General features: G+C 29.0%; 1 protein-coding gene across 1 annotated transcript; it reads right to left on the reverse strand.

Moving 5' to 3' along the window:
* Positions 1 to 150: 150 nt before the first annotated feature.
* On the reverse strand, positions 151 to 5,044 carry LOC106409476 (cytokinin dehydrogenase 2). Its single transcript, XM_013850107.3, has 5 exons — positions 4,293 to 5,044; positions 3,561 to 3,688; positions 1,018 to 1,275; positions 561 to 829; positions 151 to 487 (listed from the first exon to the last, which is right to left on the reverse strand). The coding sequence occupies exons 1-5, from the start codon at positions 4,855 to 4,857 to the stop codon at positions 199 to 201; spliced, it is 1,509 nt and encodes a 502-aa protein (XP_013705561.1). The 5' UTR covers positions 4,858 to 5,044; the 3' UTR covers positions 151 to 198.
* Between the last annotated feature and the right edge of the window lie 6,641 nt (positions 5,045 to 11,685).

An 11,685-nucleotide genomic window follows, 5' to 3' on the forward strand; every position in this document is an offset into this window, starting at 1 on the left:
GTAAATTAGAAACTGCGTTAACCAATTTCGTTTTGAATTTGAAAGGTGCGAGTTTTCTAAAGAAAGTTCTCTGCGTGCGTGAACTGTTTTCTTTAGTTGTTGATTTTGGGCATGCTCTTGATTTAAGATTTGAAAGGTGCAATTCTTCACTAGTTTTAATTTTAATTCTATTATTATGATATCCGGTTACATATTCAATCAAAAGATATCTTGTCCTGGAGATAGAAGTTTCTTGGGATCAAACAGATCTTTCCTCTTGGAAAAATCACTCCACTTTGTTCCAAAATGCTCAACCCAATCTTCTTTTCTGGTGTAATGCATCAGGTACTGCTTAATCTTAATGCCAGAGTCCTTGCAAACCCTAATTATACTGTCGTTTAAGCTTTCCACTTCTGGCACATTCTGTGGGGTAGCTGATTGTAGTATTCCGATTATATAGACTACATCTTCTTCATCTGTTACCATCGCCGACATACGATTGTCCCATCTATATAATAACAATAAAAATCATTATATCAACACTTGTTGTGCTTGAAGAAAACTATGATTAGAAAGCTTACTTGTTTCGGTTTGAGGGATACAGGAGAGTAAGGCCAGAGGTCGAGTTCTGCTTGAGAAGAATGTCTTTGACAACACCGTTATGGAAATCGAGTATCTGAGACTTAGGGACGTAGAGGTTAAGCCATGGATGAGGAACTTCCCATAGACCCAAAGATCTGAGTTTATCTTCTTCGGCTTTTACACGGTTCAAGAAATCGAAGTAGGCCACGTCGTGCATGGATATGAACCCGGGCAGGTAACTTAGGGTTCTAGTTAACATGTCAACCACCTACAAAAATAAACTAAATTTGATTATGTGTATGTGCATGTGGTGCAATGATGATGAATGTTTTGATGTGGTAATGATGATACATGGAAGAAACGACCATAGTGTGTTGTGTAACTATGTGTATAGAATTTCAACCCAAAAAAAAAAAAGTATGTGTATAAAATGAAAATTTATAAATGTAGTAGTACCTGGCCAATGATGGGAAGTGTAGGATCATCATAAAACTTGGCTACTTCAAGAACATATATGATACCGTGGCTCTTCACTAAATCAGCGATTTTAGATTGATTAGACTGTGGAAAAAAAGAGGTGTCTACGACGCCGTTTGACATGAATAGTTGACCTTCTAAATAATCAACTCCAGCATCATCGGCCATTGATATCAAACGTTCTTGGTCCTTTGTAAAAGCTGTGAAGTCACTGTACAGCATTCGAAACCATTTCGCCTACATAGAAATTAGCACTCACAAATATATAACGATGACAGAAATCATCAAAATAGGAAAAAGTGCGTCGTACTCTAAATAGAAAGATTGACTTCATGAATGAATTATCTCCGACACTACTTAAAACTTAATATAACTTGAAAACTTTAAATTATTTGATATTTAACAATGACGATGTAAACACACAAATTTTTTTATATTACTATTGCCAAATATAAAATAATTTAATATTTTGAAATTATAATAAGTTGTAAGTAGTGTTGAAAATTATTAATTTAAGATGTATAAATTAATTTTATAATATATTAATGTATTAAAATTTATAAATTAGTTTTAAAGGCTTATAAATCAATCTAAAACAATGTACAAATGATAATAAATAATTTAATAATATTTAATGACTTTTAGTGATAAAACCCTTCAACTATTTTTGAATCGTAAAAAAAGACCCTCAACAAAGTTTTCAACATTATAAACCCTCAACTTATAAACCGTTAACATATGTCACCCTCCGTCGGTGTTTTTTAGACGGAGGGTAACATATGTTAACATAATTAAAGTTGAGGGTTTATTTCACAGGATTTTTAGTTGAGGTTTTTTTTTACGATTCATCTTTAGTTGAGGGGTTTAATTACTAAAAACGCTAAAATTAATAACTATATATTGGTTTACCGTCTGTTGTAAGAATTCAATTAGTCAACAAACTTACCAACAAAATTCATAGATTAGATTCCCAAATTTAAGTGGATTGTCAAAACTATTAAACTTGACTGTATGAAAAATCTATATATTGACAGATCAGTTAGATTTGCAAAGGCATAAAATATGATTGGACTATATTAACAAGTCCTAGGATTATAAACTACAATAAACAATAGGCCATATCTTTTTTCAGTCAATGTATAGATTTTGTTCAAATGAATCCAAAACAAGCCTTTGACTAGATTCTAAATTCGTACCAAACCTATTGTATGCCTAACTACATGCGTTATGATCCATACGTCTCTAACTCTCTTTGTGTAAAACCACGAAATACTTTCTTTTCTTTTTTTTGCTAAAACACGAAATACTTTCTTTTATGAAATGTTATCTAATTAATGTGTAACCAATTATGTAGTGTGTCTCTTTCATTTTTTCCTTTGATAACTGATATTTTCTATTACGATTAAAACCATGTGAATGTATTGTTCTAGGCTGACAATATTTCATAGAAATTCAAATTTTGACATATTTGGGGGTGCTAAAGTACAAAAAAATAAAATTTATTTTCTATATAGAGGAAAATGAAAGGAAATTCCTAATTTAAGAACTGGCCAAGAAAGATTTCGTAAATGCTGAATAAATTCGAAGATCTTAATAGATAGAAATCTAATCTATTAAAAGGAGAGTACAAAATTAGATTACCCCTTAATTTTTCACTACATTTACAATGTCATGCCATTGATGTATTAAATGAAGCTATATTTATGGATATTTTATCTTTTTCTATTTTACTAAATCATTTCCTAAATAAATTTCACCTAAAATTTTGTGTTTAATATATTTCCTAAAATGATTCAGCTAGATTTTAGAAAAAATCGAATTTATAAATGATTTTTAATAATATTATGTAATATTTTCCTAATATCATATAATTTTCACACATTTAGCTTGTAAGGTCTAAAATATATGTATTTTGAATATTCCAAGATGTATGTTTAACCATTAAGGTTACCATTAATTACTTTCAAAAATAAAATCTATACATGTTAAGAATTAAATATTTTGAATTACTTGTACAATAATATGGATTATTTATAATCGAATATTTATTTTTAGTCTATCTAAATCTTGCCTAAAATATATATATTTCAAATATTTCTAAAATATATTTAACCATTTCAGTTACTATTAATTATTTTCAACAAAAGAATCTATTTATATTAATGTTTATAATTAAATATTATTTTCTAATGTACAAAAATTTTGCCACATGGCCTATATCTAATCAAAATATTTAAAATATTATTACATTTGTGAAACGATTTCGTGTTAAAAAATATTACTCAAATATATCAATGAGTCAATATTTGATAAAGATTTAGTAAATCGCACAAATCAATATTTTTTTTGCAGCATGTAAACTATTTAATTATTATGTTTATAAACATTTTAAAATATGATAAATGTTTAAAATATTAAATAATAAATATTTAAATAATATTCATGTATATAAAATGGAAATAAGTACCCGCACGGGCGTGCGGGTCAAGCTCTAGTATAAGGTTAAAATTGATGTTACGTACCCTTTTAGGTGCATGGTTCAAAACAATTCTGGCTCTCGTGATTATTCCAAATTGTCCCAAACCTCCTAAAACTCCATAGAACAACTCTGAGTTTAACTGTGACGAGCATGCTAACATTTCGCCTTTCCCTGAAATATATAAATATATATAAAAATCCTTACTGTTTACTTGGAAATAAAACTTACTAAAATATGTTTTTTTTTCCAACAATATTAAGAGTTAAAACGGTCACAGATCAAAACATAGTACAACTTTTTTTTTGACAAAGAAGGGTACAAAATTTACACCTACAAATATATCTTACCTACCTAAATACTAATATTTAAAAGTATATGGTTGAGCCAATGCTTCAATTTTCTCAATTTTCATTTCAATCTGACGTAATAATGATGATGTTTGAATAATTGGTAAATAGACAAAAGAAAAACAGCATTTATAGTTGGAGAAAAGAAAACTGAAAGCCAACAAAAATATCAAAACGTTCCATTTGCATGTGTCATGCATGAGCATCAGAAAAAAACATACACACGCATATACGAACAGTTGGGAATCTGTGATGACAAAACTAATCATTAAAGACGTATCTTAATTAGATGCGTTACGAATTTTATGTTTCGAAGATTTCATTGCGTGTGGTGCAAAAAGTACATAATGACTATAAAATATGAAAGATGCACACCAAAAAACTTATAATAACTATCTAATATAATAGATTTTTTAGCGTTTACGTACCAGTTATAACGTCCAACTCAAGGACGTTACTAATCTGAGGACCGTTTCTAAACACTTCACCGCCGATTCCAGCATTTGACAGTGTTCCTCCGATGCTAACATGCAAATAATCCGTCCAAGAAACCGGCGAAACGCCTTTCTCCGCCGTATTTTTCAGCACATCAACCCATAACGTCCCACCGGCCACGTCAGCATACTTCATGTCATCTGAAATCACTACGCCAGCGAGACACGTCATGTTGACGATTACTCCGTTGAGGACTGCTGCTTGACCCTTCAAGGAGTGGCCTTGGCCGCGAGCTGCCACTTGGAACTTTCTTTCTCCGTTAGAGGCGTAGCTGAGGAGACGGGATATCTCAGCGGGAGAGGAAGGGCAGATCACGCCACCGGGTATCACGGTAGTGATGTTTCCAAAATCGTGAGAGGCGGCGGAGATGGCGGAAGGATCGGTTAGGAGGGTGAGGTTTAACGATTTGGGTAGAATAATCTCTGACGATTTGATACAGCTTGGAAGTAAATAAATCAGAACCGTCATTAGAGTTATCATTAGAGGAAGATCAGCCATTTTTCTTCTTCTTTTACTCTCTCGTAATGAAAGATGAAGAAGAGAATTTGTAAGGAACGGATTGATTATCACTATTATATAGTATAATATTAATTTGTTAGTTACTCATGCAGTAATAGATATAGCTTAATTTAAACGTGAAAGATTAGCTATATTTGTAATTAAGGCAATATATCATATAATTTCGAAGTCAAATGAAATTTTGATTTTTTTTGCCAAAAATAAGATGCAATCTTTGAAGTTATTCAACATCTTGAATTAGTTACCTTAAGGACAATATTAGGCATATCTTCATGTATATTTGAATATATAATAACTATTTTTGACTGCATTTCTTGGATCTATCTTCCATAAATACTACTGATATACGACGTTTTAAATCAATTTTCAATCTAATCTATTAAAAGAGAAGTACAAATTAGGACTAATTCTTAAACAATTGTACAATATTTACAGCTTAATGCCACTGAAATAATTAAATGAACCTATTTTTGAGTAATCTTTTGTCTTTTCCAAAATTAATGAAGTAATAATTATTCCTAATTATATAATTATATGTTTTCCATGTCTTTTTCAAAATTAATAAAACATTTCCTAAATTAAATTCACAATCAATTCAATATAAATCTTTTAACTTATCTATGTCATATTAATATTATAAACATTAATGAATATCAATAATATACAAAAAATATTTATGTAACGATATAAGTTGCATTTTGTCTCATTCTCCCCCACAATTCATGTTACTCTTCTTTTTTTTTTTAACAAATTCTTCTTCTTACCAATATAAATATATTACATGCACCATTATAATTATTTACAAACGTACCATGTATATAAAATAATTTATTAGACATTTTCATAAAATTTTGATCTACAAAAAATAAAATAAAACATTTATATAGATGCACGGATCATATTCTAAAAATGGTGGTAATACAATTGACGGTTTATAAGATAAAATAAAATTAAAAAATATAAACTATAAAATTATTATGCTTATAAATGTTATTAAATAATTATTTAACACGTGTAAAATTTTAAAATACATATTATCACTTAGACAAAATAAATTTATATTTACAAAAATAAAAGCAAACATCCGCAAGGTCGTGGTTTAAATGTACAAAAATTTAAACTCATTTATAATTTCTTATCAGTTACATATTTTCTTACAAATTTAAATCTTAATTTGTATATGTTCCAAATTTGATAGAAGTTTAACAATCATTTTATTTTCTTACAAATATTATAGCTAATGTTTCATTTATAAATAGTATGCTAATTCACAATTGTCTATTTTTGTACTTTTTATTAAAAAAAATTGTTCGCTATATATCTTAGACATGGATCTTATTATATAAATGTTAGATTTGTTTATGTAATACCTAATATTGGTGATACATTTTAGGCTAAAATATAAAATTAAGTACAAATATAACATTTAAATTTACAAATATGACTATTTTAACAAATATATCATTAAATACAAACACAAATTAAATATTCGCGCGGTCGCGCGGATCAAAGTCTAGTTATATTTAAAAAGTACACGAGTTTTTGAATAGTTTGCACATCCTCATGCGGAACGCGGTCCTTTGAATAGTTTGCACACTTAAAAACAAATTCATCAGAAATTGCGAGATGACTCAATTCGTCCACTTGCTTGAATAACGATTTCAGAAGTTTCATTATGCACGTAATGTGAAAGAGTTTCTAGTTTGACCATTGGTCAAAATGACCGATGCAATTGATGACATGTTTCACAACTAGTATGCTCTTATTGCATGGCTCGCCTCAACTTCGCAAACGTTTCCTTGAGTCTCAAACATGTAGTCTATAATTAATACATCAATCTACATTCTTTTGGAGGACCCCAACAACAAACTAAAAAAACAACACAACTTCTCCACGGACTGTTGTCTTTAGCCAGATTGACGGATGCATCCGAGAAACCATTCTACCTCAAAAAGAGAAAAGGTTCCCATATACAAGGCATCCAACAACAAAAACTCACTCTGTCGACAAAATGGGAAGGTTCCCATATATATATACCACTTCGGATCTCTCTTTCTGCATGTTTGATTTGGAACACCATTTTACACTTAACCTCCGCAATGCTTACATCTTTTATAATTTTTTTCGTCTTAGTGTTTGACAATCTCTCATTAACCAAGATTAAACAATGCATAATAAAGCCTTAACCCAAGAAGCACAAGAAAGAACAAATATCTAGAAGTGGATAAAGATAAAGAAATACCGATAAGGATTAGAGAGTATTCTATAATTAGGTAGTACTCACTCTTTACTAGTATAAATAGGGGTGCGTGTATCACTTGTAAGTTGTAATCATCAAACAAAAACAAAAACAAAGAAGGAGAAACACATTTAGAAAGAGTTCTACAAGAATTCTAAGAGAGTCTCCAAATACAAAGCTGTTGTAGAAAATCTCTTTTCTAAAATACAAAGGGTATCTTAAACATTAGTTGTATAATTCCCATCTTAACCATGCGAAGAAATATTATTAGGGATTTTTTCCAACAAGTTGTTTCAGAGCCATGTTCTTTACTAACATCAACATCTAGTGGAAGTGAAGATGGAGGCTACCGTTACTTTGGAAAGTCATTCAAGGGGCTTTACCTTGGGTGAAAAATTGGAGAAATGATGCCTTAGAACCTCTCACTGTGTGTCGTTGTGGTTTAAAAGAAATGCAAGTTTGCGGAGGAGGTCTGGAATTTGGTACGTGCCTCTGACTAATCTGTGCTTAATCACACAGTCTTCAGACTTTGTGTCGGGATTTCAGGCGATAAAATCTATCTCTTGATAGAACCGTATTATATAATCTACGGAGAACTGAATATTGTAAAAAATAAGATTGATAAAATTATATCAAAGATTAAGAAAATGATGATACAATTGCAAAGGCGAGATATTATCTTTTTTCTTATCTCAAAATACGTCTCGTAGTGCGACGGTTCGATAACGTAATGAGTCCCAAGATACAACTGCAAAAAATCTTCTGATTTGCGTCACTCTATCAGAAGCCTGGCGAAAGTAGTTTTGTGTGTAATCTCATACTCAAAAGAAAAAATCTAAGAAAAAGAAATATGAAGGATTGTAAGCTCTTGCTTAGTCCAAGGAATTAAGATTACTGCAATGTTTCTTTTCTATTTATAAGACAAACGAAACACTTCGATACTTATGGAGTACTAACGTACATAGTCATTAATAGCAATAAAGGAAATTGATTCCCATGACTACGATTCAGAAACGTTAGTATATCAAGTCATAAAGTTGCATTGACCACATCAAAAGCCAACAATATATTTTAATTGAGTTTATATTTTATATTTAACCAAATGCTAAAATATTTTATGAATAAGATTTAAAACAATTTTATTGACATTTAAGTCTAATCAACTTATTAAATCTAAATTCGAACTCAAATATCTAAAGTGAAACATTTGTTAAATTTTATATTACCATATAATAGCTTTATAAGTTTTTCATGTCATTCACTTTAGACCTCTATTTCTCATTCAAAACAACTCCGATTTTGACCAACAAATACACTAACTCATAGTGTTCATGGTGACGATTACATCGTGTCCAAATTTCGGTCTTTCCGACAGACGCCTCCGTCGAAAAACCCATCAAAAAATGGTCCACACCACTTTGTCAAAAACAAGTTCCAACATCTCTTGCCTACATCCAACTGGGTATCAAATGGGATCTATCTTCCCTTGGGTTTGTTGGACGATTTGGATGTCAAGAAATTAAAAAGAAAATTAATGCAGGTAGTATTCACCAACTGAGACAATCACTGAAGCCCTCCATGATGCTAGAGAATGGCAGGAAGTTCAAACCGAAGAGTTTCAACAGATCAACCGCAAGCCGATAGAGCATGTAAGGACCAATCCATCTCGACCACATTTCAGTTGACACGAATGCGCGCGGCATGGAGTGAAGCGACCAACAGTGCAGGCCTGGCCTGCATTTTCACCGACTGGTCAGGAAGGACTTTACACAAAATCAGCGCAAAGGAAGATTTTATAGCGGAGGGCTTGGCGTTAAAAACAGCTCTCTTGCAAGCTTCAGAACTCAGCATGTCAAAACTCTCTTTGAAGTCAGACGATCAAAATCTCATCAGAGCTATCAAGGAGCTTTTTGAAATTCTTCATGATATCCATGAGCTTAATTGTTCCTTTTCATCAGTTTTTTTCTACGTTATCCCTCGAAAAGACAATATCACTGCAGACTGTTTAGCCAAGGAGGCACTGAATAACTCTTCTGACATCTTGTAAACCTTTTAATCTATGAATGCATTTTCTGATAAAAAAAGGTTCCCTCACAATGTTTTTTTTTTAAATATTTTACTGGGAACAAAAATCTTTAAATTAGTAGTTGAAATATGAATAAAAATAATTTATTCAAGAAGTATTTATAGGAAAAGTTCTGGAAAATACTAAGGGTGGACATTCGGGTTCAGTTCGAGTTTATTCAGGTTTCAGGTTTTCGGAGTTAAAGATTTTTGTACATTTCGAATATTTATAAATTTCGGTTTGGTTTGGATCTTTCCAGGTCTGGTTTAAATTTTTTTTATATATTATATATAGTTTAAATTTCTATAAATTTAAAAATAAAATAATGTATTAGATATAAATTTGAATAATGTATGTCAAAATACCTAAACTTAACATATAAATTGGTTTGGAATGAATATTTGGATAAATAATCAATAGATATTTTAAGTATTTTTGGTGTTGTGAGTATTGTTTAGTTATTTTAGATATTTACATTTGATTATTTTTAAATTATAAGTATTGTGGACAACTTTAAAATATCTTATACATTTTCGAGATTTGTTTATATATTAAATTTAAAAATAATTAATATATTTAAGTATATATCCCTTATATACTAAAACACAAGTCACTTGATCAACAAAATTTGACATTGTAATTTCTTTTCAAAGCTGTAAAAAAAAAAGTAAACTGTTTTCAAAAAGTTAAAATTTAACATATTACAAAAAAAAAGTTCAAAACTGTCTCACATTCGTTTAGTTTTATGTAACTGCAAAAAACGATATCAAATGTCATAAAGCAGTTTATAATGGCATTTTCAAATTGTAATTATAGCAATTTTCCCATTTGTGTATTGGTAATTTCAAACCTTTTTTTTCATTGAACAACCAATATAATAGTTAATAATTTCTTCTATTATACATTTTGTAATGATAATACAGTTATGTGAGTTGCAAATACATTCATGTATACAAGATTGACAAATAAAAATCTATACTAATAAAATAGACTTTTTGAGCTCCATGGGATGTCCACATAAACGAAAAAAACTTATCCCGAAAAATAACATGTGACATTATTACTAAAAGATAAAAAATAAGTAAATATACAATATAAGGAAAAATAAATGATAAGTAAATATATAATATAAAAAATAGAAATATTACATTAAGCATCTCTCTAAAAAATCTATAGTAGAATAACTAATAAGTAAATATAAAATATAAGAAATACAAATATTATATTAAACATCTATCGTAATATTAGAATAAGTAAATATACGATACAAGAAAAACTAATCAATAAGTAAATATACAATAAAATAAATATAAATATTACACTAAACATATAGCATAATATTATCATTTGATATAAAAGCAAAAAAAAAATAGAATAATTAAATATACAATAAAAAAAATAAACAATAACTAAATATACAATAGCAAAAATGAAAAAAACTAAATGAAACATCTATCTGAAAAATGTATAATAAATAAATAATAAGTAAATATATAATATGAGAAATAAAAATATTACACTAAATATCTATCGTAATATTAAAATAAAAATGGAGGTGGAGGCGTTAATATGGGCAATGGAGTGTATGAGGAATTTGCGTCAGTTTCAGGTCACGTTTGCAACAGATTTTCCTCAATTGGTGAAGATGGTTTGAGAACCAGAAAAATGACCAGCATTTGAAAGTTATCTAGAAGACATCAAGATTTTGAAAGAAAGTTTCATCAACTCAGAGATCATTCATGTACCTCGGACGGAGAATTTAAGAGCGGAGAGTCTAGCACGTAGTGTCAAAAAACATTTGTCTTTCATCGTTCACATGGATTTAGAGTTACCAGTTAGGTTTACAAAGTCGGTATGAGTCTGTAAAAGTCGATTACAAAATAATAATAATAATAATAATAATAATAATAATAAGTAAATATATGATACAAAAAATAGAAAAACTACATTGAAAATGTGTAGTAAAATAAATAATAAATAAATATAAAATATGATGACAAAAAAATGACAAAAAAGTAAATATAAAATATAACAAATGAAAAAATACATTAAACATCTATCTGAAAAATATATAGTATTACATTTTTATTATTTTCAAATATTTTAATAAGTAAATATACAGTATAGGAAAAAATTAATAATAATTAAATATACAATATAAGAAACATAAATCTTAAATTAAACATTTATCGTAATATTATAATAAATAAATATACAATATAATAACAAATAAATAATAAGTAAATATACAACCTTCGCAAAATTTACTGTAGAGCATATCTGTTCAAATTTTCTCTGATCCCTCATATGGTGTTCTTGAATCAGCTTTTATTTCTTATACTAGTCTCCAGTAAGCAAAAATAATTTCTAAAATATTAAGTTGTATTTTATTTCATATGGTAAATCTTAATAAATTATTTTTGTTTTCATGTATAAAGGGTAAATCTTATAAAGTTGTAACAGTTTTCTAACAACCAAAATATATTTTATTTCATAGGGTAAA

This window comes from Brassica napus, chromosome C9 (genome assembly GCF_020379485.1).
Source record: "Brassica napus cultivar Da-Ae chromosome C9, Da-Ae, whole genome shotgun sequence".
NCBI classification, from domain to species: Eukaryota; Viridiplantae; Streptophyta; class Magnoliopsida; order Brassicales; family Brassicaceae; genus Brassica; species Brassica napus.